Below are 27,887 nucleotides of genomic sequence, written 5' to 3'. Positions count from 1 at the left end.
TCAGGAAATTATTATCTGGTGATTCTAAAATAGTGCTGGTACGTATGTCCTAGGCTAAAATGTTCGAGATGAAGCAGATGCAGCAATGGTGACAGTCTTTTGGGTGGGGCTCTCTTTTTTTTTTGAGACCTTAAGTGTTATGTATTTTCCACACTAATGTAGAAAAACGGATGATTGAACGTGAGAGGGAATCTAATAGGTCTTGTAAAATGAGTAGACTTCCAAAATTATTTTCATCCTTTCTGTAGATCTATTCAGGAACAAAAGGGGAGCCTGTCTGTGTCTGCCTGCCTTTGCCAAGGTTCAGCAACATATTGCTCTGTTTGAATTAGGGTAGGAATCATGAAAGCAGCTAGAGCAGGGACTATAAGGACTTCAAATAAAACCTAGGATTTCACTACTGTCTGCTAATGTATGGTGACTGCATGGATGAGGAAGCTCAGAAATGATCTAGAAAGTCCCCTTTATCCATTACAGTTCCAAGGTAAGCAGCACTTTGACCCTCACTTAGCTCTTCCTGAGCAACATATCCCCTATGTTGTGTGGCACTCACTGCTTTCTCAGTGAGCTGTGCTGTGCTGTCCCACCCAATCTTTCCACTAATTTTAGTTGTCCTGGACTAAGAATACTAAGGGGAGGTCATCCGAACTTAGTGCCTCAAAGGAAAGAATTTCTTGATATGGCTAACTGGGGAGAGACTTAAAAACAAAAAAAACCAAACCCAAAGCAAAACAAAAACCCTGTATAAAGCTAGTGTAACAGTAAAGCTGCATCTTCAAACATAATGCTGGGAAAAATGCAAGTGTAACCATGTGTATTATAGTCTCAAAGGAATTACACCAAAGAAGGCCACTCACTGTGCTTTTGTGAAACCCCTTTTCCCCAGGTCTAAATAACAGTTAATGTCTCTATTCTTAATACTAGAATTGCCAACTTAACTGGAGGTTCTCCTGTTGTCCATAGGATGTGGAGCTTTTAAGTGGCACTCTGCAAACTGGATGAAAGCCACAGGGTGAACAGAGCATTTATGGTAGTTTAATTTGTTTTATTGAATCAGCAGGCAGAACTGACTTGTCTGTAGGTGCCCAATTAACAGATCTGGCCAGAGACAGCAGCCTGGGGAGAAGGCTACAGAGCAAAATTAACCTTTGGTAGCAGCCTGCAATTATCTAGGCTAGATTAAATCCTGATGAAAAATCCTGCCTCTCTTAAAATTGAGGTCATGGAAGAGGGAGAGCTGCTCCCATTTTAAAACAGCTCTGGAGCAACTGCCGAGCGGTTCTGCTCTTCTCTGGGGCGTCTCCTGCAGCTCTGCTTTGAGTGTCTTGTTGCTGGAGAGGAGATCTGGCCATGTCCCCTTGCATCTTACTTTGGGCAACCTGCTATCTTGGTAGCCTTCTCTTCCTGGAGTAGTGGAGAGCTGTTCCCCACCCCCACCTGCTGATGCTCTCCACGCAGCTCAGCTCACACGGGGATTCTTCTGGATCACGTTTTCTTAAACTAAATTAACGAATAATTCGCCCCGTGTAGCGGCTGCCTTGCTACTTCTGGCTAGAGAACGGCCGCTCTAGCAGCGACCGTCTTTTTCACCGGGTCTCGGCCCGCGGCGCGGGGGCGGCCGGCTCAGCCGGCGCTCTGCTGAGCCGGTTGCCCCCAGCCGGGGCTGAGCCCCGCGGGCGCTGCCGCCCCCGGCGGCGGGGCCGCAGGTGAAGGGGGGGGCGGCGGGGCCGGCGGGCGGGGCGAGGCGAGGCGAGGCGGGGGCGCGGGCGCCAGCTCAGCGCGGCGGCGGGCGGGCCATGGCGGTGGGGCTGGAGGAGGCCTTCGGGGCGGCGGGGGAGTTCGGCGGCGGGCAGCGGCGCCTCACCGCCTTCCTGGTGCTGCTGCAGGTGAGGCGGGGCGGCGGCGGCAGGCGCTGCGGGCCGGGGCGGGGGCAGCGGAGCCGGCCGGGGCAGGTCGCGCCCGCCGGTCCCCGCGCGAGCGGCTCCGGGCGGCGGACTCCCTCTTCCGTGTGTTCTGGTTTTTGTTGGGTTGTTCGGGGTTGTTTTGGTTTCGTTTCGTTGTCCCTCCCCCGGCTCGCGACAGCCCGGGCAGCATCCCGGGGAGGGCGGGCAGCGCCGCGGCGGGACGGGCTGAGAGCGGAGGGAGAGCCGGGGGCCAGCGTGTGTCCCAGGGCACGGGGCTGCTCCTGAGCACGCACTCTTACTGGCATGGCCGCCTTTCCCGTGTTTGCCGGGATGCCCGCGCCCGCTCGGGACCCGCTTCCTGACCCGCCCGGCAGCCGGGCGGGGGTGCGAGGCACTGGCCTCCCTCCGCACCCCCGCCCGCCGGAGGGCTGCAGGTGGCTCGGGCATCCCTCTAGGAAACGCTGTCAGAGCGAAAGCCGGCCTGCCCCGGGCTCCAGGCCGGTTTGGGGGGCCAGGGGTCCTGCCCCCCAGCTCCTCCGCCTCTGAGCGCCTTTCCCCTTCGTGGTCCTGGCCCCTGTGCTTCGTCTGTGCGCTCTTCTGTGGCGCTCTGGGCAGTGACTCTTGCGGAGGATGGCGAAGGAACCCTCCCCGAGCATTTCTGTGGCAAACGTCCTCTCAGAGCCCCGCTCTGCTTCATGGGCGTTTCAGAAAGGATTTGGTGGGGTTTGTTCCTTTTGCAAGTTGCTTTTCGAACCTCTTTCTCGCTGCAGTGCTGTCTCACATGCTTAACTTTTCAAAGTTTATGATCTGTTTTCCTTATTTCTATGAACATCTTCCACTTTTCGAAAAGTGCCTTTTAAGCTTCTGCTGAGTGGAAGGAAGTGGAGTCTAACCACAGCAACTATTTTTTTGGTGTTTTTTGTTTTTTTTTTTTTTTTTAATCTCTTGTGAAAAGTGGTATGCAGGGTGCTGTCTTTAAATAGTGTCCACACCCCCGCATGCAAACATTTATCTGTTGCATCCGCCTAGTTTCTTTGTAACAGGCTTCCTCTGTTAGTACAGTTCTGCATTTTGAATTAAAACACTGTTGTGAGGGAGGGAGATAGCACTGATTGCAGGTTTTTGTTTATAACGTGTTTCTGCAAGAACATTCAAGGTAAGTACAGGGTAAAATGGCACGTTAAAACAAGGTCCAACCAAATCCACCACCCAAAGACTTGTGGCCCGATGAAGGGAGCCATTCTAGATTCAAAAATTTTCCATCAATGCTAACGTGCTGAAAATCGCTAATACTTGGATGTGCTGAGGGATACTGTTAAGTTAGAAAAAATAAAATAAATCACATGCAAAACGCAGAAGACATTCAAAACATCTTGGAGCTCGTATTGATGAATAAATATTCTCATAAGGGTTTCTTTATGAAAATCTTTTTCTGTTCCTGCACATTCTAGTTTTCCTACTGATCACGTTAAGGTTTCAGTCTCTGCAATGGAAAGAACTAGCAGAGACTTTTAAAAATATAATCTTAGATTTCTCAGATTGTATTCTTTGAGTATAGTAAGTAATTTTTTTTTTATAATAATAATCTTGGTCTAAGGGTTAGATGTCAGCTATGAAACTATGATGAAGTTCTTGGTATCTCCCTTTACTGTGCCCGGCTACAAAACAGCAAGAACAAACTGAACAACTTTGCAACGGAAAGGAGGGTGGCAAGATGAAGCTTTCGCTGAAAGTGCACCAGTATCTCTGGAATGGTACCCACTGCTCCCAACTGCCTCCATGATCACATCTGGGGATTTAGACACAGTAGACTGATTGCATTTTGTTTGTGATGCTGGGTAAAGGGAAACTGTTAATTGTTAGTTTAATGAGAAGCTTACAATATTCCATCAGGTCTCCTTGGGATTGTTTAGGGTAAATGATTGTGTCTTATTTTAAGGTATATGTGGCTTGTCAGTCGATGCTTATTGTGCTTGTGGGAGCTGTGCCTGAGTATCATATAGACCAAGAAGGAATTCCAGCGAGCAGAGCTGAGCTTGCCAAGCATATCCATTTTGCAGACAACTTCACATCTATAGTAACTGAGGCAAGTACTTCCATCGTGCCTAACCATTTCTTCTCTTCTTGGGATTTATGCCACTAGTGCAGGCTGTGGCGCTTGTAAAAGGTGAGCAGGGCTTAGTGTAATGTTTTGCTTATGCTATTAAAAGTTATTGGAACCCACCCATCTGGATTTTTATTTTACTATTATTTTTAAATCTGAAAGTATATGATTAAATTATTAGTTTTGCTTTCCTAGTGTAAATCTAATATTTATTAGTTTAGGTTAAACTTTCTTTATTTTGTTTTCAGTTTTCTTTGCCTTCAGATGTTTTAGAAAGTCATTGCTAATGAAGAATGATCACTTAACTACAGTTTATAACTCCAGAATTTAGTATGCGCTCCTCCTAATGTCTGTTTTCTACCAAGAAAAGGTTCAATTTGTCGTGTCTGCACAATCTGCTGTGCATGTAAGCTGTACCATGAGTTGCATTAGTTTCTCACAGAACATACATCTTAAAGATTAAAACTAGTATGAAAATGAAACTCATGCACCACATGTCTGGGTGTTTTAATGTGTGGTGAGAGTGGGAGATGGAACAGATTGAAGTTTGCTGAGTGGGACAGAAGCTTGACCCTTCATCCTCACGCCTTGTGAATGCCATGCAAAAGGCTGCGTTTGTGTTTTTGCTAGTCCCTCGGCTATAACCACTCAGGCAAGCGCGAGTGACCTAAGCATCGCTGCCAGTGCCAGAAAAAAGACTGCGTGGGTGGCTTGGCTTGTAGCGTGAACTGTCAGAGTTCTGCTGATTGAATTCTTGGAGCAGTTGTCAGTAAACTCATATAAGACAGGTTAGCACTTGGTGTAGCTGGTGCCAAATTTTTGCTTCCTTCCCATTATCCCAAATGTGACTGTGTGATGTTTCTCTTGGAAAAATGTAGTGGTTAGACATAAGAAGAAATGATGCAATATTGGATCATATCCTCTGTCAGAAACAGATTTTTTTGATTAGCGTGTTTTCCAAGATCACCCTTCAGTTTCAGACTCTCAGCAGGATGCATGATGTGGGGTAGTACTTAATTTATAATCAGAAATCAGCAAACTTTAACTAATAGTGTGTTTTTAAATGTAGAAGTCAGTGTCCCTATTTCCAAAATGTGTAGTAATTCTCAAGACTCATCAAAACAAATTTATGTTCCCATTCATTTCGGTAATTTTATTGTAAGATTTTTTGAATTTTATTGTTAATAATCTTTTCATGGAATCTTTAGATGCTGGCCAATGTTTTGCTGTATGCTAGTGGTCTAGTAACTAAATCAAACTGCCACGTGGATTTAAAGAGCTGAGAGGGCGTCTGTTTTGGTGATAACAAAATTGGCAACATTTTTGTTGGCAAGCTACAGTTAATTTTGACAAATATTTAACAAGTTCCTTTTGTGCAAATAAAGTAGATAGACGCATTCTTTTAAAAGTTATATTCTTCACAGATTATTGTATCAGACTTGTTAAAAAATGAGCATCTTCCAGTGACACGCTAAGCAGCACAACTAACAGTTTGGAAAAGCAGTCTTTTCTCTTGTTCTGTCCTGAGAGAGGAAGCTGCTTTTGTAAGTTCATTTCCTTTATTTTGGTGGTGGAGCTTAAACTGTAAGTACTTTCAGTTCTGTTCTGGTTTGGCAGGGCACCGTTCTGCTCTGGAGCTCAACAAAACTTCAGAGCAGCTCTTCAGTTCTGCTGCAAGAACTAATCATTGTAATTAATTTTGGTGTAACTAAGACTTTGTAAATAATAGCTCAGGCTTGGTTCATGGAAAATACAGTTGTTAGAATGGCGTCTTGGTCTGGCATCAACTTAGTCCCCTGCTTTATTTAACAAGTGGTGATGCTTAGGAAGGTGAGTTCAGGAATGTCTCACGTTTGGTGTAGAAATGGTCTTTTGCCTTTGAGAAGTTGATTTTTACAACCATATCCAGGAGCCTAAAGTTGTTTTGTCTCTTGTATCAGCCTGAAACACTCTGCAGATGGGAACTGGGAGTTCGAAATTTGTATGCTGTGGAGTGCTAGCACAGAGAAAGAGTTAGGCCAGCAGTGCTCTGTGCCTTGGAGAGCACATGCTGTGATATTTTTATATTTCAAGTTTCCTGAGGATTCGTGCCCAGGAATATTTCATTGTTGAAGTCTCCTCAGAAAGTCAAGAAACCATAAGTTTCAGGGCTACATCTTTATCCAACGTAACAGGGTAGGATCTACTACCCAGCGGGGTATAGTAGAAACCAGCTGCAAATGCTGCTGCACAGGAGTTTTACCTTTCCAGAGTATCAAGAAGTCCCCCAAAACTCTGAAGTGCTGGAACACTGGGTACATTGGACTACAGAAGGCATCCTGTGAACGTGTTAAATCTTGTCCTACTCCCACAACCCGCGTCTTGCAGGCTGCTGGATGGGTAGGGCACAGGTAACAGGTAGGTTACTGGGTAGATGGAGCCATGTCTTCTCTGTACTTTGCCACTATGTGAGTTCAGATTGAGTAAAAGCATATGTTTCTTGAGATTGCTATAATTGAAAAGTTTCACTAAATTCCTAATATTCTTTGGGGATCTGTATTAATTCAAGGCAGACACTTCAGGGCTGAGGTCCTAGTATGCTGTATTGGATTTTGGTCATGGACCTCTTCCTTTCAGCTTTCTGTTTTTAAACCTTCTACTTAAAAAAAGCAAATGGGATTAGGATCCTTCTTTCTCTCCCCAAAGGACATACTACACATGTAATTTAAAAAGTCAGCATGACACTCATCTGCTTTTTCAAAAGTAAATTTTCCAGTAAATACACTGGGAATTATTTGAAACACCCAAATAATAATTACTTCTTTGGCTAAAGCCTTGCATTGAATTAATTAAAATTTTTTCCTGGAAAATCAGAAAATCACCTAGGATTTTCTGATTGCCATTCTTTCCCAAGTTCACGATGTCAGCAATGTTTGTAATCTCAACAGTGTGTTTCTATGAGTGTTGATCCTCCTTGTTTGCAGCTGGGGGGCTGCGCAAGCTGTCTGTGTGCCTTGCCCCGTCGGGAAATAGTATGTTTCGTTCTGATTTCAGCTCACTGTCAGTTCATTTTCTTCTCTTCTGACAATTTTTGATTATGCTGGCTCAGTTTAGCTTTTGGATGAGGTAGAAACTACATTTTATAAGGAAACCCATCATCTGTTTCTAACTTTTGTTTGATTATAAATGCATGTGCACAATAAGATACTAAACTATCAATGAGTAGTCAATAAGTAGGTCGTAGAGTTTTTATAAAACAAGGACATCTTCCCATAATCCCTTCCTGCTTCTCTTTAACAATTCAACATGTGTACGAGGAGAAAGGGCACCAGGGATTACTCATGGTTCAGGAAGCGTAGCTGCACAGCATTAACTCTCTACGTACTGCAATAGTGAACATGCTTTATTCTTGTTAATGAATAATTTTTATTACCTGTTCATTCAAATAGCTAAGCTTGTTCAATGTTGAAATGGCTAAGTTGTTAACAATTCAGACTTCCCTTGTTTCAATAACTTAAGATAAGTTGCCTTGTCAAAGCTTGGGAATTGGAGTGCAACTAATTGCATTTACCAAGTTGAAAGTTTATAATATATTCTAATGAAATTTCTTGGGGGAGAGAAAGTAGAGATGTTAGAGTCTGTTAGGAAAAAAATATGACTACTGTTGGCTTACCTATCAAACTTTGAACAAAGCTTTAATTGGATATAAAGCAAGAAGTGGGAAATGGCAAGAGAAGAATTTTGATAGAATTTTGATAGATTTTTATTATTTTTGAGGAAGCTAGCACATTAGTGTTAATACTTTTAACAGTAAGGAGATTCTTTTTTTCACAGTGGTATCTAATTGAACAAGAAGCCTACAAAGTGAGCCTTGCATCATCCCTATTTTTTGCTGGATTGCTTATTGGCAATATCACATTTGGCCCTTTGTCGGATAAACTGGGCAGGAAACCAGTGTATATCTCAGGTAAGATTGTTAAAAGGTTTTTCTTAAGTGTTCTACGTGGATAACAACATCTTTTCTTTTCTGCCTGTGGGCCACCCTGCCCAGAGGCTGCCCTTGGGCCACTGTGCTGCGTCAATGTTCTGGAGTCAATGATCTCTATAAGCGTTTCACTCTGAGCAGAGCAGCACTAAAATTCGTTAGTGTAAGTGTGCTGGGCAGCATAGTGGTCACTGGAATATTGATGGGAGATGAAAAATAACCCGGTTTTGCTATGACTATTGCTGTTTGAGCATAGTGTTCCACACATTGCCTGACCCTATTGTCTCCATTAAAAATAATTTGCTTTTTGGGGAGGGAGGGCATGGGGAGAATGATTTACCGAAACGTCTTTAGAGTGAGTAACTCATGTCCTCGTGTTCTCCAGCTGCGTTTGCAGCCAAAGGGTCTTTTTGTTTAATGAAAATGTTTTTTCAAGGAAACATCGTCTTTGGCATTGCGGACCTCAAGTGTGTGACTTGATGACTGTAATTTTCATATGGTGTGACTTAAAAAACCAAATGTGAGAGGTTACAGACAAGAATACTGTAGACTACAAATTACAGTCAGTAACTAACTGTGCGCCCTGCCTTTCTTCTGAGTTCAAGCTGCATAGCATAAGTACTAATTACATTTTATTCTCTCTCTACAGGTCTATTTTTTGATGTTGTTTTTGGGTATGTCACAGCATTAGCTCCAAATTATGACATATTTGCAGTTTCACGTTTTTTTGTTGGAATTGTGAATGGTGGAATGGCTCTTGTGTCTTTTGTCCTAACCCAAGAATACGTAGGAAAATCATTTTGGTCATTTACAGGTGGGATTTGGGAATATTTAATCATTATTATTGTGCCATGTATTGTTCTGACTATCAATACCTTACATTTTAAATTCTTATGTTTGTACTAAGTAAAGTCAGTTTGTAGCATAAGTCAAATAAGTGTGATGTGATTCATCCAAATTCTAATTTCTGTGGGAAAGGTGCCTGAATAAGGAAGATGGGATTAAGTTTGATAAAGAGCAAAACGGAGGTTTTAAAATTGGTACATTGATTCCTAAAACTTCCCGATTTGTACGCTGCATTACATTAAAAAAAAAAAAAGTTTTGGTAGATCCTGCCAACTTCTGAACAATGCTGTATGGTGTCTTGGGAAGGTATTCTTGAAAGTGTTCTTTGAAGTTTCCTTGCACCACAGAATGACTTAGTGCCTGGATAGTGTTTTTTCCACTGCTGAATGTGCTGACCATCCAGTATTTTTAAATGTCCTTTTTCGTATGCCACTGCCGAGACTTAAAATAAATTTAACACTTGCACATCAATCTGTTGTAAAGCTGGAGTAGCTCAGACTGTAACGCCTTTTTGGTTAGTGCAACGTAGGGAAAAACTTGGTCCAAATGCTGACTTGCTGTGGCTGCGAGCATATTTCTCTCTCTCTCTCTCATTTCTTCAGTTACCTCATTCTACTATTTTTCTTATTTCTTCTCTGGACTCCTGGGGATGTGTGAGACAGTTGTGGTTTAGTTATAGCTTTCCACTTAATTTTTGTTTTAAGTACTGAATTGTCATCTTCTCCCGGGTTCACTTTTTTGACTCACGCCCTCTCTCTCTCCCACCCCTCCTTGCCCTGTTGTCTACCTCTGCTCTTCCCAGCCTTTCTCCCTGCAGGGTCAGCCTCCTGTGGACCGACGAGACAGTCTGCTTCCTGCTGCTTGTTGCTCTAGCTGCTTTATTCTAGTTCTGCTCAGCTGTTGAGAAAGAGGTGCTGAACAACTGATCGGGGGCTGAAGGAGAGGGAGCTGCTGGATGCAGCTCAGCAGTGTTAAAGAAGCTCTCCTAGGTGTTGGCTGGGAGCTAGGCTTTGTGGGTGATAGCTGAGAGTTTCTGGGTTAGTATAAGATCTCCTGTGTTAGTGTGCAGAGGTTTGTTGTTAGGCTTTTGGAGTTCAAGTTGACCCCACATTTTTAACATTTTTATTTATGCTTGTTCGTCAGAAGTCTGCTGTAATAAACCTCTGGCTTGCAGCTGTTTTTGTACTGAACTCAGTCCTTGTACTTGTTATAACTTCCAATTTCTGTTCCAGCCTGCCACCTCTATTCAAGATTACCTTAATAGACCTAAATAAATCACTCAGTCTCAACACTTCCCCTTCCTGTCCTCAGGTTTTCTCTTTAGTCTGTAGGTTCCTGTTCATGTCTTGCTCTCTCCTATGTACCACTCTTCATTTTTAAAAAGGGAAAAAACCCCTGTCCCTCCATACATTATTCAAAGCTATTCTTCATTGGGATTGCATAACATACTTAAGCCAAGTGGTTCACAAGTGCTGTAAAGATACCTCATAAAATTGCTATTTTATTTAGGTACTTCATGGGCTAGGAATTTCAGGCTTCTACTTAAGATTTTTTTTTTTTTCTTTTGCCAATGGTTTCTGTAGTCACCGTTTTGGTCTTGTGTTTTTAGGTTCGTTAACTAATTTGACATTTGCAGTTGGCATTGCTGTTTATGCTTTACTGGGTTACTGTGTAAGAGAATGGCGCTACCTTGTCTTGGTATCGAATACTCCAGGAGTCATCTTCCTTCTTCTTTCTTTGTAAGTGGTTCATGTGCATTATAATTATAAGAAAAAATATGCAGCAGTTTAACGGTTACTTTTTCTTGTCATCATTCAAGAGAGCGGTATAAACAAGGATGAAGTTTTTCGGTATGGTTTTGTGAACCAAGCAAGAGAAAAATTGTATTGTGAAGAAAGCAGCGGTTTTAAATGAAGCAGAAGGTCAGGGTTACCCAGAAGACGAGCTTGTGTTTCTGCATGCTGTTAGAGTTGTGGTGGCCAGGTTTGCAAAGAGCAGCTGTGTGCCAGCTGTCCAATTAAACTCGATTACAAATCTGCTTGGGAAAGGGAAGGCCTGCCAGAGGCTGCAAGCTGGAGCGTCAGCCAGGAACACTGCCTTCTGCCAAGGAAGGGCTTCAGTGCTTGAGAAGTTTTAGAAGTGATCCTAGAGGGATTTTAGAGTTTCTTTTCGTGAGACACATGCATGCAAAGGGCAATAAGTGAGAGCACTTGGAATTGCCTTTTTAGCGTGATACTCTATGTGTCTGCTTGCTTTTGAGGTCCCTTGTGTCTGTTCCTAGCACTATTGTGCTTGGGTGCTCCTATTTAGAATTCCTACATGGATATTATCATAAAAATGATTATGAAATGTATCAGTATTTAAGGAATTAAAAGTGCTAGCTTTGTCTGGCCTGTGTTTGTTACAAAATATTCTTTTAACATATCAAGTATTACACCTTGTATACTTCTGATCACTAGGTAAAGCTGTAGAAGAAATAACAGAATTAGTGTAGTAGGTTGTCTACACATTAATACAGGGAATGTCAAGCATACAGCATAGATAGAAAAAACTTATTTTTATTTCAATTATTTTTTAATTTCAATTTTTTTTTAGATAGATCTGCTCTTGAAATAAGTTCTGTTAAAGAATACACCAAAAAAACCTCCCTCTTCCTGTTGTGAAAGAAAACAAAGCCTCTGGGCTGAGGAAAGAAGTTCTGCATAATATATTTTCCTCTATGGTGTTCTGTTTCTGATGGAAATAGAATTACTTCCCCCAAATACTAAAAATACTGGGATTCTCTGAAGTAATGAAAGTTTACTTTGGTTGTAGGATGTATATCTCTGTTAGAAGTACCAGAGAAAATAAAGGTTCAGTTAAAAATATTCCATTCTTTATTTTATGGCTCGTATAAAAGCAGCAGCACACTCTACAACCTCAAAAAATCCAGGAATCATGAACTGAAGTTGTGGTAAGCAAGGATATTATGATTATTCTTGGGAATAAGAGATTTAAAACTTATGTGGGCAGCAATGAGCTGGTACTGGAGCCTGACAAGTAATTCCCCAGTAAGGTTTCTTTCCTCTTCGCTCCAACTCAGAGCTCTTCCCATAATGGAGAAGCTTGAAAGAAACTTTGTGAAAACAAAGTTTTATCTGGGCTGTTCAGATAATTGGGATTTGAGATGCCTCCTGGATAATGCTAGTGTAGCGTTTCCTCAAGTCAGTTCAGCAGAAGTCAAGATTTAGATTTAAACTCCTCTAATATGACTGAGTGCTTTGTCAAGCATCTCCAACAATCCTCCTGTAAGGTTAACCATATTATTATTGAAGTACATGGAATTTAATATGCGGAACAGTGCAAATAGAATGTTTTTCTCTTAATTTGTATTGATACTTTTTTAAAGTATTGATTTGCAAAATGGAAAGATTGACTTTAGTGCTGTGTTCATAGGAATGAACTTGTCATCATTGATTTTCTGTTCTTTCCTGTTAGTATGCTCCCAGAATCACCACGATGGCTGTATTCCCAAGGGAAAACATCAGAAGCTGAAGATGTGTTGCAATATATTGCCCTTGGTAATGGGAAAGAGAGATTAAACCTAAAATTAAAACCAAGCGCAGGAACTTGGAGAAAGGATGAATCAGCACCTGGTATCCTAAACTTAGTAAAACACCCAGTCCTTCGGTGGCGAACCATCATACTGATGTACATCTGGTATGTAATAACAAGATGCTGAGATGCTGTGAATGAGTCAGACATGAGGAAACGATTAAGATTTTCATCCTTTTCTTTTGAAAATTCTGTCCTCAAACTAAATCGTAAATTTGTCAGTTGATGGCAGAAAATAATAAACTAAAATGATGTGTTGTAAAGTTGATGTTTCATTATTATTGCTGTTGTGTTTTATTTTCAGTGTGTTACTTAGAAACTGCTTCAAAACCTACTAAGAAATAATCTGGTGGGAACATATTTACATTGAGTGAAATGAGAAGCTGAAGCAGAAATTACTGAAAGGGTGTGTATTTGAACCAGTCTTAGGAGGAAAAGGATGACGTGGATTAGACAACAGTAGAGATCTGGAGTAAGAATAAGCATTAAGAGCCCAAAAGCACATTATGCAGGTTCAGTGGAGGAAAACTGTGGGCAAGATAAAATACAGATTGCATAGATTTATATTAGGTGCTGCCTTTAAAAGTGGTACAACTTGGGGAAAAAATAATCACCCCAAAGCGCAGGAGGTTGTAACATAATATATTAGCGATACATGGTAGTGCAGAGGGACACCCTGGAGGGGGGAAGGTGGTGGGTTGGTTGTTACAGCAGCAGCTGTTGCCAATTGGCTTGAGCTAAAATCCGCTGGAGGAACAGCCGTTTTCCAAAATACCAAGAACAAGTTTTCCTTTAAAGTTCAACGTCATTTGAGATGATTGTCAGGATGTAGATGAGAAAAAAATCAGTAGTTTGATGTGTGGGGTAATCTGAGATGTGAAGGATGTGGGAGAAGTGGCAGGAACATCTTTGCTAAGTAGGACCATTCCAGAAGCATCTTACACTCTTAAGTTGCTGGTAGGTAAATGTAAGTAATTACGGTGATGAGAAATGACACTGAGGCATTCTTGTCTTCTGGAAGAAGAGGTTGCAGCACTGTTTTTCTCTCTCAAACTGTTAAGATGGAGTGGTGTTACAGCCGTTGTCACCCAGCTCCTTGTGCTGTTGCTCAGGAGCCTTTGCACCACTCTCAGCTGTGACTGACAGAGGACATACTTCTCCCTGTGTCAGGCAAATTTTTCCTTTCCTGTTCTACATCACTTGGCCCAGATTCTGCTTGGACAGCAAGGGAGTGACTAGGGAATAGGCAAAATGTCTTTTGTAATATCTGGTGGCCTTTCCAACCCAGTGTTGTTGTTTGTGGGGCAGGGACTGGGGGCTTAGTTCTTTCCAACAAAAGTGATAATAGGTTTGTTGGGGAAGCCTTCCCTAGGTTTGGGGAAGACACTCTGTGTTAAGCAATGGATGTACATATAATTTTCTTTCCTAGGATTGCTTTGCAACAGTTAAGCATCAGCTGCCTACAGTTCAGCTTATTAGATTTGCTAAATAACCTAGGGGAAAAAAACCAAGCTAATAGAAAATTCTGAAAGTTATGCTGTGCGTATATATGAGCACTTGTTTTCTTTCAAGAATTTACTTTGTTTCCTTAAATAGGAACTATCCTCTTTGCCTTGTTTCCCTTTTGATGGGAAATAAGAGTTCTCTTCCTAGCATGTAACTCAATATAGCTAATCCTAACTCGGTGTAATTTACCTTTTAAATACTTCCTTAGCCCTAAAGACTAGTTATGTTAGTAATGTAACTTTAATGGTTATTTTTAGGTATGCCTGCAGCTTTGTGTACTATGGACTAACTTTAAATGCTGGTGAATTAAGAGGAAATCTGTATTTAAATGTGGCGCTCTCTGGTCTTGTAGAAGTTCCAGCATTTCCTCTCTGCATGTTTTTTATTGAGAAATCCTGGTAAGAAAAACTTATTTCCTAGTTTTCTGCATATATTTGTAGATAGCCTAGAAAAATATTAACATTTTTCTCAGTAAGATACTTCACTGTTTTTCTAAACAGTGTTGATTCTTTGGGGATTTACTCCGCTGCAGGGGTTTCTGCAGTTGATACAGAAATGGGACTCTGATTTTCTACCTCTTACCTTTTTTAGTTTTGTTCATCTTTTGAATTACTCAATCATTGAAAAGCTCATCTCTTAATGTTATTAAAAAGAGTTTGGTCTTTATGGAAAAAATGGGAGTAGCCTAGTTATTTAAGTATCTATAGCTTATATAGATCTCATGTATTTTATTCAGAATGACTTGGTTTTGTACTGCCTACCAGCTGCAGTTGAAAGCAGTTTTCAGAATTGTTCATTTTTACTTAAACTTTTCAAAGACAACTTTGAAGTGAGAGCTGTTCAGTTTTCATTAAGGCATGAATGATCAATGTCCGTGTATTTTCATACTTTTCAGTGTATTTGGAGGCCGTCCTTTATGTGAGTATTTCCAAAGGCCAAACAGTCTGGCAACCCAGAGCTACTCAGAGTTTCATGTAACCCTCAGTTTGAGTGTCTTTGTAATGATACTTTGGTCTCACTGAGGTCAGTGGCAAAAATACCATTTTCTTCAGTCAGGTGAGGATGTCACCTTTTAGGTTTTTTGGGCAGTAAAAAGCTGTCAGCTTGGTCAAGCTAAAAAGCAAAACAACCAGCCAACCTTCACCTCAAGCCCAAGAAGCCTGAGTCAAGGACATGCACAAACTGCACAAATCCTACACTTTTTTTTTCATTTTAATTTGTGAAACTAATTGTAAATTTCAAGCTTTTGGTTTCCTGAAGTAAGGATATATGTAGTTTTAGGTACTTAATGCAAAACAGAACGTGACAAGCCAGCTGCTCTGTTTTCATTCAGTTTTAGTGAGCAGTATCCTTAAAGTATAGCTTTTTTGTTGCAAAAATACTTAGAAGATTTTAAAAACAAGTATTATATGTTTGTTACAGATAAACTATAGTTCTACTAGTATGGCGTAGCAGTTAGAAATAGCTGTGAGAGTTCATGAAGTAACAAGCATGTGTAATATTTCTACATGCCTGCAGACTGTTACTAAGAATATCTTTATTTGTGGTCCTTTGCAAATAATTATGAAATATTTAAGTACAGCAGATGTGGAGATGAGCTGGTGATTTTCTATCCTGTCATCTTCTCTTTTATTTTAAAATACTAGGCAGTAGAAATAGCCTTTGCTTATTTCCATGTGTATACTATTAGACAGAAAAGCATACAAAATAGTTTTACGGTGTGTCATAACTGCATATATTTAAGCAAAGTTGTAAAAGAGAAATACAGATTAGGAAGCATTAGAATTACATTTTCTTGACCAATATTAATTTGATCTTTGTGTGTATGCACTGTAATACCCTTTTGGTGACAAGGCCCATTGTCTTGCTTAGTATAGAGAAGAAAGAAGTCTGAGTTCTCGTTGCTGAAGTAGATGGGTTCTTCTCATGGCTACAAATTTAATAGCTTAAAAATAAAAACTTGGCTAGAAATGGGAAAGCTTTTGTGGGAGGACTTCAGTACACAGAACTAGGAAAATAATGCAAGATTTGAAGCACTTACCAAGGTACAATCGATTTATAACTATTATTAACGCTGCTGTGTACTTTAGTTGGTATTTTGCAGACAAATTCAAAAAATACTGAAGGAATTTGTTTCCATCTTTATCTGGGTGGTCTTTTCCTTCTAGGTCTGGAAGACGTAAAACTATGACATGTTTTCTGATATTTGCAGGACTTGCCTGTATATTTACCATGTTTCTACCAACAAATGCTGGTAAGTATGTACTGCTGCTAAAGTAGATGTTAATTGGGATAAAAGCTGACAAAACAACTTAATGAGTAGTTTGTGACCGAGTATTGGGGCCTAAAGCCCTATCCATTTATATGTCTCTCTTTCTCTGTCTCTTCCTTCCAGGGTTGGTCAGGGAGCCAGAGTCTTGTCTATATTGCTTTTAACTTCTTGCTGGCATAATTTGACCCTGTTAATCAATTAAGTTTGCCTGACTGCAAGCCCTTGGCTCTTTGAAGGTCAGACCAAGCTATTGCGTTCTGTCTCAAATACTGACACTGCATTAATTTATCACTTAAGCAGTTTACCTTAAAATACTGGATTTAATAGCCAGGCTGCAGTGTAGTGTAATGTTAGTTTGACTGCATCTTGACAGTGTGAGATGCCAAGCTTAATTCTACATTTGTTTTGGTGGCATGTAATACTTATAGAAATAGGAACTGAGATTTTCCTGAATTAGAAGCTTAATTCATCTGTAAAAACCCCAAACCACTAAAGCTTTAAAAAAAAGTATTTTGTACTTGAAAATTAGAAACGGAAGTCAGAACTGCAATATGGAAGCCATAGGGATGGCAAGAAGCTTGCTGCCTTCCTCAATCTCATGCTGTGTATTGCTGCACTATGCAGTTGTGAGGACAGTTCATGGTAACAGTGGAGTATCATCAAGTATCTTTCTCATCTCAAAAGATGTGTTTTTTCTAACATTGTCAGTGACATTCACATGTTTGGTTTTTTATTTTCACTTTTCTTTCCATTTCAAGTAGTTTTTCTGTGCTAATATTTATTTTAGCTACTGAAAACTTACATCTGTATGACACTAACAAATAGAAGTGGCAGCTCTCTGCCTGTATTTTTCTTAATATTCCTTCAGTAGAAATGTTTTAGCTTTACCAGTGTTTTGACCCAGGAGCACCAGCAATGTGATTACAAGGTAGCCTTCTATAGGTTGTGTTTATCCTTAACAGCTATAAATGCTGCCTGGCACCCATTTCAAATTGATCTCAGAAAAGTCTCAGGAAGAAAAACAGAGAAAGAGAAAATATCCCATAATCCTATTTGCCATGCTTGTGTTAATTCAAGTCCTCAGACATTTTGTTGCTCCTTTTACTGAGGCTGTTTCTTCCTTTGTTCCAACAAGTTTGCTCTTTCTGCTGCTTTTTATATATTTTAAAACAAAATGAAAGAAAAGCAGTAGTGACTAATCAGGATAGGGTAATAATTCCTGAAGAGTTGCTAAATTTCAGGAAATATTCTGCCTTTTCCAGTTGAGTTGACTTTAATCCCATTAAAACGTCTTACTTTTCACTTTGGTAAGAATAAAGCTGGTTCTTGGCCCAGAGTGATCTGTGTCAGTTAAGTAGAAAGAAATTCAGCTTCAAGCATGATGAAGGTGAGTCACTTCACTGGATGAAATGAGGGTGGTTGCATCTCTAACCTGAGTCTCCTGTTACTAAGGAGAACACTTCTTAATTTTTGTCTAAGTCTGCATTCTTTGGAGTGATTGACAAAAGCCTTGATTTTTATTACAAGGGATTTAAGATTTTAATGAGATATTGGGCACTTGCCTCTGATGTCTGTAACCTTCACTTGATTTCTGAATAACTCTTGCTAACTTGTGAATGAGAATCTGGTCCAAGTCATCTCCCTTGTGGAATAAGCCGAGAACATTTCAGTTATTAAAGATGTGTACTGAATTTGAGACTAAAAAATCCCTCAATGGTTAAGTAAAAAACTGATATATCCCCTCAGCTCTCTCTTCCCTTATCACTTAGAAGTCATCAATTAATTTGTGTGAGTATCAGTTTGGAAGATGGTGTGGGAGAGTGGCAGTGGAGGGGGAACGGAGCTGTAATATTATTTTCTTTCAAAAGCTGCTGTGAAGCACAAAGATGTCTTCTGCATTTTGTATCCACTTTATATTATAGCAAGCAAAGGAGACTTGTAGTCTAGGGGTAACTAGATTTTAATTTTCATGTCGATTTATCTGCTTGTGCTGAACATATAACTTTTTGTCACTTTCATTGATATGCTTTCCACTGAAGAAGGAAAGAAAATTTGCAGTTCTTTAAATCAATTGTCTCAGCTTTTGTTAATTTTAGGTATTTCTGTTTGTTGAGAACTAAGCTTTCTTGGTGGATATTTTTTCTGAAGTAAAGTTAAAGACTCCTTTAGTTTAAAAAGTACTGTTTAAGTGAACTTTTACTTATGAAGATGACAGCCAGAAGGTGAATCTACATAACGGCACTGCAAATGAGACTCTTAATGGCAGTGATGGCATCAAAACTTGTAACTCTGTTCTGGAAGCTCTTAAACGTCAGCAGCGTTTGTTACCGTTTTCCCCTGTTTTACTTCCCTAAATTCAAAAGATCAATTAATGGAAGATTATTCCTTATCAATAAAACTCAAATGCATGAATTTAGCAAGAACTTACAACTTTGCCTTTTACCAAAATTTGAAACAGTTGCCCTGACTGTACCATTTCAAGCAGAATTGTGTGCAGACTGCTGCTACTGGATGTTCAGGTGAAAGGGTGTTAGTCCAAAGGTAAGTGTTAAAGATGCTGCATGGACATGCTTGGCTGGACCTAGTGAACGACCTATAAAAGGTCAGAGAATCCTCACAGAAGAAAGTGCATTCCTGCTTAATGGTGTTAGATTTTATATATGTAAAGAAAATAATGGACTGTTCTTCCAGAATTGCTAAAAATATGTTCCAAGACTCCAAGGAAAAAATGTGATGGCTATGTCTGGACTTGCTTACACAAGGAAGCTGATGTGCAGTGAATTTCTAGTGTGCAGAATCCTGTAGTAATTCCCCACGTGGCCAGCCTTCAGCCTCCCCTGAGGGAGGGAACCTGGAGAAGACAGTGCTCTTTAAATTCACTCCTGAGCTTCTGAGTGCTAATTTCTCTGTCTCGACAAACTCTTTCTTCTGTTTTGATAGTAAGACTAAAACTTCCCAAGCGCACTAATGCTAAATTTCTAGTATATGGATATACAGTGTTCAATTTAAGTCTCTCTGGGAGAAAACCAGCAAGTTTTAAAACATATTGGAGAATTGCAAATCTCTTCTTCATTCTGTCATGTTTGGTTGATGGAAGAAAAGGGATGTCCCAGCTGTCTGAGGGCACCCAGCAGGGCTCTGAGGACCAGGTTCCCACCTTTGCATCTGCCAACTGTATGTAATATTCCAGTTCTTGCTGAGCAAAAGGAGAACTTGGATGAAAACGTTGCATCTGTTTTGCATGAATTACAGAAATAACTGCAAAAATGCATCACGCTTAAAGAAATTGAATCAAGTTTCTGGATTTCAGTTTACGTACAAATGAATTTCTGCTTCAGCTGAAATAGAATCTGACTTGATCAGATGAATAGAGCTGAAAATATTCAAGGGCAAAATTAAAAGAAAAGCAATTGAAAGCAATCAGACTTTCCCATTACTTAATCAACATCATTTGATCCAAACTGAAACATGCTGAACTCTGAGGAAGAGAACCTGAAATACAGCTAATCAGAGCATTCATTCTTTTCTCACGCTTAAAAAAATATATTAAACTCTCTTTTTATTAAAAAGGATGGTGCAAACACAACCGTATCCAAAATCAGGATAACAAAAGCCAGGTTTCTTTTGGACTTTAAAAGAACCACACTTCAGTTTAGCCAACTAAAAACTGTCTATTAGTAAACTGGGCTGCATTAGCATTTGTTCTTTCCAATTACAGAGCTGCTGCATTTTAAGTCCCAACAGGATGTCCTTGGGGAGCAAATAAGCTGTTGAGGTGAATCAAATTTTATGGTTTTAATCTAATAAATTACTCAAGGAGGTTGTATTGTCTGTGCTCGTCAAAAGATGTAGTTACCTGATAAGGTATTTTGACCAGAGAGCTGGAAGCGTTATCCCTTCCTTCTAGAGCTCTGATAGTTTTACACTTTCCTAGAAAAACAGGGCAGATTTTCTTGGTCCTAAATACAATTTTATGTATCTATTCTTATGTTAGCTCTTAGAATGGTTGGGAAGAACTGAGATAATTGCTTTTGTGCTTGTAGTTGAAAAACATATAGATGAAACATTGTTTTTGTGTGACAGTCTCTTAGAGGACTAGATGTTTTCAACATTGTGTAAAAAGAGTAAGAAAACAGACTATTTATGCTTACAGCTTATTTTCTCTTTTCTGAAAGGTCTGCTCCTCAGTCCCACTGTATTAGCTTTGTGTGGAAAAATGATGGTGAGCGCTGCTTTCAACATTGTGTATATTTATACATCTGAACTATACCCAACAGTACTGAGGTAACTTAACAGAGCTTCTGGGTAAATGAAAATACTTTTCATGCAAAGCGATACTGATTGCTGGTGTGCTTTAATATTTATCTGTAATTATTTCTACCTGAAATATCAATATGAGTTCTTTCTGTAATTAAGGCAGCTTGCCAGGGCTTGAAAAGGCTTCTATTAGTCACATGTTTTGCACCAATGCACTTTCCTGGGCTGTTTGTGGCAACTTCCACTATGTCTGAACGCAGAATAAAAATATGAAAACCAACTTCTTACACTGCAGTGCTAGGTGCCATATTTCTCATTTCTGCTATTGATTTTGGGAGTAAAATTGCAGGCTGCAAAACCAAACATAATGATGTGATGGAAGTGCGTGCTAACTTAACTATAAATATAGACTATGCAGTAAGGACTATTTACAGTCCTTCTGTATACTTACATCTCCCATGTGATTATGTTTGCCTCCTGAAAAACAAGTGCTTTTCTATACCTTTGTTATTTAATTAAATATTCATAATGCAACTAATTTTAGTAGTTTCTGTATGGCAGTAATTTGCTTTATACCATTTTAATTCATGAACAAGTGGGCTAAACCCTTAGTTTATTTTTCATAGTTCTCACCAACGCTTTGTGAGGTTATTCTCTCTCCTGTTGTCCCACGGTAAACCTGAGATGGGAAAATATAATACCACACAGTCTTCCTCTTCTCACCCCCCATCTCGGTTCCATGTGGTTTTCTGAATGGTACTCAAAGCATGTGTTCAGAATTTGAGCCGTGTTGCACTAGTTGCTCAAGAATAGCAACTACAAAACTACTGCAGAAATTGAGCTCTCTTTTGAGAGAGCAGGAAAGCTGACAGCTGACGTGGAGTAGGAAGGTGTCCTGGCTGGTAGATGTGTCCTGTAGCACTGTAGAGGTAATTAGGATGGTGACATAAATCACCTGATTCCAGGACACTGAGGGCTTTGGGGGGAAAAAAAAAATGTGGGTGACTCCTTGGATTGGCTTTTTTTTTCTTTTGAGGTTCACAGTTTCCCATATGTTACGGAGGCATAAAAGCTAAACTGTGAATGCAGTTTTTGCAATAAAACTTGTGAGGATGGAGGCGGATTGACTGTTTCTAGATACTGAGCTTGTGATTCTTGGCAAAGGTTTAGGTTTAATACGCAAGTCCCAAGCATGCTAACTGAAATTGGATGTGGGGGTTTGTTTACATTCTCCGTGTCCAAACTTTTGTGTTCTTAAGGTCTCCTTTTCTAGTGGGTGGTGGTTTTTTTTTGTTTTCCTGTCCCCTCTGCTTTTCTGGAGTTGAGAATCAAGAGAATTAAATCTGAAAATTTTTTAATTTCTCAGCTTTTGCTTGTTTCACTGTGTTCTCATGTTTCATGTTACCCTGTCTTCTGAAGTCCCATTGATGTTTGGTGCCAAGTATGTGACAGCTCATACCTAGCAGGACTTACAGTAGTGTCTCAGTGTGTTTGAAAATGTTTGTGATTAGGAAGATTTAAAAAAAAAAATAAATCAAGTAAAGCGCTAATTCATTTGAGAATCTGCACTAATATTTTGGCACAAAAGTAACTATATGTGTCAAAGATACAGACCGTCAGTGGAGAAAATGTAAGAATAAAGACAGTTCAGAAAATCAGCAACTTTATTAGACAACTCGTGATTAATAATATGGCAAACTATTAAGTTAAACTATAAGAAAATTCCTCATGTGACAATTTATGCATTTAATTTCTTTGGTATCTCTCTGGCACTTTTAATTGCAAATATTAGAGTTTATGCAAGAAAAGCAGTGATGGGCAAGTGTTTGATTTAAACCAAAGCATCAGCACCATCTGGTGGGCTTTGCACAGCTTTATAGTGATCCTGGCATTGCTCTGACACTGGAGCTTAGGCATGCCGTGAGATGAGACATGTACCATTCAAAGGCAGTGGAGAGGAGGTGGAATAAGCTCTTCCCTCCCCCACCCCAAGGGGATGTTTTGAAGAAAAATTAAATGTCTTCAGCATTACTGATCCTTATTTAAACCTACTTATTACTTTAAACACAAGGACTGTTAGGCGTATTTTTTAAGTTAATTGGTACATGGAGGAATGACAAATACACCTCATGCTAGAAATGGGGAGGTGCTGCAAGCTGGAGAGTGTGTATGTGCTTTGGGCTTTTTTTCTTTTTGATGTCTTTAAAATACCTGCTGGGGAACAAAAAAGTTAAAAGTAGAAAACATCACTACTGTTGCATTTTGGACAAAAAGGAAGGTTGTCTTTGGAAACAAAACGTAATCATAGCTCTAGTAATATAGATGTAAAAACAAACTCATAGTTTTTTTTCATGAGAAAATGGTTGGAAAATGATGGCATCCTTGTATGGGATGGGTGGAATCAGAGTGGGGCCATTGGACTGTCTAGGATAGCACTGGAAAGTTTATTTGCTTATTTTTACATTGGGGAAACTACTGTATTTTCACTTATGTCAGTGGTAGTAGATAAGTTTTTATTTCTTTCAAATACTTGCCCTTTTGATCTCTGGCTTTCTTTGCAGGGAACTCTCCATAATTTTTTCTGTTGAACAAAAATCCTTGGTGCGCATTAGTGAAATTTGAGAGCTGCCAGTGCCAGCAGCAGAGGAGCTTTTGCATTTGTGCAGGGCTGTAGCCCACTCACCGGGCAGTGCCGGGCAAGCCGCGCAGCTAGAGCGGTGCCACATGGCATGTGTCACTTGCCAGGCAGCTGCAGCGGGACTCATTGGCATGAGCAAAGCCCCAGGCTGATGTGATTACTCTGGTTGTAGAGCTATTTTGGCTGGCATTAGCTCAGCGCTGTGCTCCGTGGGATGGTAGGAGCATGTGCAGTGAGTCAGGTTGAGTAGGTCTTCTAGTGAGTCTGGTAAAACTGGGGCAGGAAGGTAAGACAGGTGGTGGGTGGTCAGCCATCGGCAGTGCAGCACCTCAAGAATACTTACTAATAGTTCTTGGGCGATAATGCCTTTTTCCTCTTGGATACCAGGACGCTGTTCTGCATAACCCAAACTCTGTTGAATTCTGAATTATAGATATGCTAAAGTCTTTTAACAACTGCTTTCATTTTGCATTGGAATTGAAATGACACAACTTGCATTTAGGATCACCTTTTGCCCTACTCCCTCTCAGCAGAAAAAAAGAAGCCAACAAATCTCTGGATGCGGACAGGCTTTGGGTCTGTGGGAAGGATGATTCTAAATGAATGGTTCACACACAGACTGGTGCCTCTTATCAGTTCAGGGATTTTGTTGACAGGGGAGGTGCTTGGCCTTGTCTTGTGGGGTTTGGGTCGATGTTGTCTCAATGGGAGGAAGTGTGGGTTGCTATTTTCCTTTTCCCAAGAGGACCTGATGAGAGAAAAGGTTGCTTTGTCTGTTTATTTTTACACTGAAGTCACTGACTTCTCATCAGCTCCTTCCATCATCTGTTTCCCTTAACCTGTGCAAAGGGCCATTAGGAAGGGGTGTGCAGGTGGGTTGTTTTGGTATACTAGTGACCCATGTCACCTCTCTGCTTCTCCTCTTTAATCCTGTCACTGTCTTCCTGTCTTTGGAGGAGGAAAAGGAAACAGGGTGAGCAGGGGCAGCTCAGCTCGGTGCGGCTGAGGATGATGATGAATGAGAGGAAGCAACTGACAGATGTAGGGAGAAGAACAGCCACCATGAGCCAGTTCTTGCTGTCTCACTGATGACTGGTGCCAGTGTTGGTCTCTGAAGGGGCTGTTATATACCATATTTAAGAGTGATACAGAGACGGAAGATTTTTGCATTTGATCAGGAAATGAAAGACTTTGAGGATTTTTTAAGTTTCTTTGAAGAGGATCGTGTGGTTCTAACCCATGCTTTGATTATCACAGTCTAGATGAGATTGTTTTAAACTTGTCTGAAAATTGAAGGGAGCGCAGAATTCAGCAGCCCCCTAGTGACACATCTGGCCAGATGTTTTCAAGCTTCACATTGGCAAATAGTTATCTTCTGTTTGGAGGTAAGCACTGACTTTTCATCTGTGCAACCTGAGGTCGCAGAAGAGAGCCTGCTACTGACGGCCTGAGCTGGAGATAGCATTCAGGATCTTCTGCCTGAAGATCCTGCCAAATTTTGAAATCTTTCTGCATCCAGAACAGGGATGTCCAATTAAATTGCCCTGTATGGCAGGTTGGAAAACCTCTCCCTTTGTTCAAACTTTTGTGAAGGATTGCACAACAGGGTGGTTTTGCTAGGGTTTGAAAGGGTGTGATTAACCTTGCTAGCAGCAAGTTGTTGAAAATCTTTGGAGTAACTGCTGGAGGTAATTTAAAAAGTTTTGTTTTGTTTTGTTTTTTTTAAATAAAGACTATTTGATAACTTAAAAGTGTAAGTTGGCTCTGAAACTACAAATCTTTCATCCTTTGTTTGAAACAGAAATGCTGGCTTGGGTGTCTGTTCCATGTCTTGCAGATTTGGGGGCATTTTGGCTCCATTTGTGCCATCTATGGTAAGATTATTTTCTACTTTTTATGTAACTCAGATTTATTACATTCTCTCAAAAGCACTTTGATTTTGGTACCACATATGCCTATATTTCTTAAAAAAAATATTTGTTTTTATGAAAAATTAAGTAACGTTCACTCAGTTTCAAGAATTAATGAACAAGATGTTTAAAAATACCTAGTAGTTGATCCTTTTTGGAAATAATCTAATGTTCTGTGTTGTGTTAATATGTTATCTGTTAGTGAAATGATTGTCATACAATGCATTTGGTACTGCTAAGGCTCACTCAGTATCTGAGTTTTTAGGCACGTAAACAAAGTTTTCATATGAAGCTGTTTCTGTGAAATGACATTTATTGGGTTTCTTTGTTCTACCAGTATATGGATAACTGCACAAATTGCTGGAGTGAAAAGTTGTAGTCGTTTGGTTTTGACTGCAGTTCATATGGATCATATATTTTAAGAGCAGGAAACAATGCTGGGTTTTTACTATGCATTTTTAATTTTAGAGATCTCTTAGTCCTTCTGTACCATTCGTGGTGTTTGGAATCAGTGGACTGTCAGCGGGATTCCTGACTCTCCTTCTGCCAGAAACACTAAATAAGCCAATTGCTGAGAGCATTGAAGATCTCCAGAGTCCCAAATACCAAGTGCTTAAAAACAAAGAAGCAGAGTAATTTTTTTTTTTTTACTGTAGCTTTGCATTATTTTCCTCTCTATCTTATGCAAGCCATGATTTAGTATATATTGCTTAGATTGTGCATGAATGAACGTGTGCATGAAGTTTTTAAAGCCATCGTTCTCTCGCATTCAGTGGAGATTAAATTTATTCTTTGTTTGGCTCTTAAAGACAAAAAGGCTAACAGCTTTCACCTGTATATATGAAATTATATGTAAATGAATCCTATTTTGTTTCCTTAATGGAAAATTTTAGAAAGGCAGTCTGAAATAATCAGGGACAATACATTCAGCAACATTCCTGTGCTTTTACAGTAAAACAACTAGGCATATTTTTCATGTATTGCATTGTGCCTTTTTGTCATGTTTTGTAGTGGAACATAATCTAAAATTAATATATATATGAGGAAGTGTTTTATCCTTCATTAGTGTCCTGGGGTTAGAGCCATTTAGAGTGTTTTCCTGTTGTTGATATGCACTAAACAAAATTTTTGAAGTGACAAATGAAAGGTTTGTTTGTTTCAACAGGTAATAGAATAGAAAATATGAAGTATATCCCCTAAGTTTGGGAACTGCTTCCTGGAAGAATTAGTTTTAAAAGGGGGGGGGAATTCCTATAAGAAAGGAATTGTTAGCTGAGGACTAAGCAGGCTTAGTGTAGATATAAAAGAATATATGTTTCTTTTGATATGCTAGCTTGTTAATTATCTGGTAATTACTGTACTTCGTTTAATCATACTACACACACTATTATGCTTTCTTTTTAGGCCTAGTACATAGTAATACTGCATTCAGATGAAATGGAAAAAAAAATAATTGTTGAGCTTTTTGAATATCATTTCCCTTCTAATTTTTAAAAAATCAATGAGTTCTGGTTTTCACATTTAATATTAGCCTATAAAACAGGACAAGAAAAATCAGACATGTGCATTGTTTTTCAGTAATTATTTTTCTTCTGTCTGACAGGCAAACCAGTTAGAAGAAAAGACTTAAGTTTCAGAAGGCCTGTCTGGGGTGGAAAATGAAGCCTCCATTGAGAAGGTGCTATAATACTTGAAGGGCAGAATCTTGCTCTATATATCTGACAGGAATGTTGGAGGACTCGTGTATAATGCTGTTTGTAGCATGTTGAACAGTTTTATGTGGAGGCAAACTGAGAAGATGGAAGAAGTTGATCAAAGCTTGTGAGAAAAGAGGTGACAAATCTGTGCGTTAATGGCTTAACAAAAGCCTATTTTGGATGTTTGGACTTCTCTACAGCTTCTTAAAATGAAGTATTAATTTATTTTACAAAACGTAATTGCTAGCTTCAGATTAAGCTATAATGTTGTAATTGAAGTGATGTGTATAATTTAAAATTTAGATGGCCTTATATATTCAGGCAAGCTGTAATCGTGAAAAGTAACAGCATCCTGTATATGCTAATTTTCTCTACAGGGTTTTTTTCCTCTAAATTATGGTATACCTCACAGTGTGAAGAGACCAAAGATGGCTTGCTGGCCTTAGTATGTCTAGCATAAGAAACCTGAACAGGAGATCTGAAAGGAGAATAAATGGATTTTATATTGTGGGACTAAGTAATTTTTTTAATACAGTTGTACATGAAAAGATACGTAAAGTTAAAAATAATACTATATTGGAAAAATGATGTCAGGCCTTCAAGAGGTGCATTTAAAGGAGAGGATGAGTAACCTTTTAAACAAAGGTTATTAAGTTCTAGCTGTACATGTGGAACTAGAAATTATTGAACATGAGTCATATATTGTATAATATATGTAAGAATATGTAATCCAATACATTTCACATATGAATTGGAAATTCTTCCTGTGAGGGGGATATGAGTGTTTGGTTAACAGTTAATATATTTATGTTGGAATAGATGCATCACAAATGTTACAGTTTTTTGAAGGCCAACACAATTTTGTTATTAAAAATAAAATTATTTAACATCTGTTTTATGAGTGCTGCTTTTTCCAAGATGTTTACCCAGGCTTTTTGAAGAATACTTGTATCATTTTGATTTTGGCCCTTTAATGCATCTGATAGGATAAGGTTACTGAAAGGTCTCTGTATTTTGAGCAAGTTCCATAGTTAAAGAATAGTTCTGCAAATGAACGTGCACCCCTGCAAGTGCGTGTGCACTTACACACACACGCACACGTGAGCACACGTGGGTTGCTCTGCCTGGACGCCTCACTGAAATCTGTGCTGTGTCCACACGTGCCTTATGAATAGCCTGATCAGGTCCCCAGGAG

At 39.6% G+C, this 27,887-nt stretch overlaps 1 protein-coding gene across 16 annotated transcripts; it reads left to right on the top strand.

Moving 5' to 3' along the window:
• The first annotated feature begins 1,775 nt into the window (after nt 1-1,775).
• On the top strand, nt 1,776-27,584 carry LOC140655380 (solute carrier family 22 member 15-like). 16 transcript variants are annotated; one of them, XR_012043756.1, is made up of 13 exons: nt 1,776-1,886; nt 3,844-3,990; nt 7,822-7,954; nt 8,622-8,786; nt 10,428-10,557; nt 11,718-11,771; nt 12,296-12,517; nt 14,176-14,316; nt 16,087-16,172; nt 20,366-20,412; nt 24,887-24,959; nt 25,466-25,627; nt 26,599-27,584. XR_012043756.1 is itself a non-coding variant. In XM_072869822.1 (13 exons), the coding sequence occupies exons 1-13, from the start codon at nt 1,797-1,799 to the stop codon at nt 26,609-26,611; spliced, it is 1,524 nt and encodes a 507-aa protein (XP_072725923.1). In that variant the 5' UTR covers nt 1,776-1,796; the 3' UTR covers nt 26,612-27,584. The 16 variants fall into 16 exon arrangements, 11 of the variants coding, with proteins under 11 accessions (XP_072725923.1, XP_072725922.1, XP_072725924.1 ...); XM_072869822.1 differs by having other exon boundaries at nt 11,721-11,771; nt 20,366-20,474; nt 25,464-25,627; XM_072869821.1 differs by having other exon boundaries at nt 20,366-20,474; nt 25,464-25,627.
• The last annotated feature ends 303 nt before the right edge of the window (nt 27,585-27,887 follow it).

Source organism: Ciconia boyciana, chromosome 8 (assembly GCF_034638445.1).
Source record: "Ciconia boyciana chromosome 8, ASM3463844v1, whole genome shotgun sequence".
Classification (NCBI taxonomy): domain Eukaryota; kingdom Metazoa; phylum Chordata; class Aves; order Ciconiiformes; family Ciconiidae; genus Ciconia; species Ciconia boyciana.
The sequence above is the reverse complement of the archived record's forward strand: the minus strand, read 5'-3'. Positions and strand labels throughout refer to the sequence as shown.

Coding starts and splice junctions, on each gene's coding strand:
- LOC140655380 (XM_072869821.1), top strand. CDS start 1,797: ATGGCGGTGGGGCTGGAGGAGGCCTTCGGGGCGGCGGGGGAGTTCGGC. Junction 20,475..24,886: donor CTATACCCAACAGTACTGAG/GTAACTTAACAG, acceptor TGTTTGAAACAG/AAATGCTGGCTTGGGTGTCT. Junction 24,960..25,463: donor CTCCATTTGTGCCATCTATG/GTAAGATTATTT, acceptor TTTTAATTTTAG/AGATCTCTTAGTCCTTCTGT.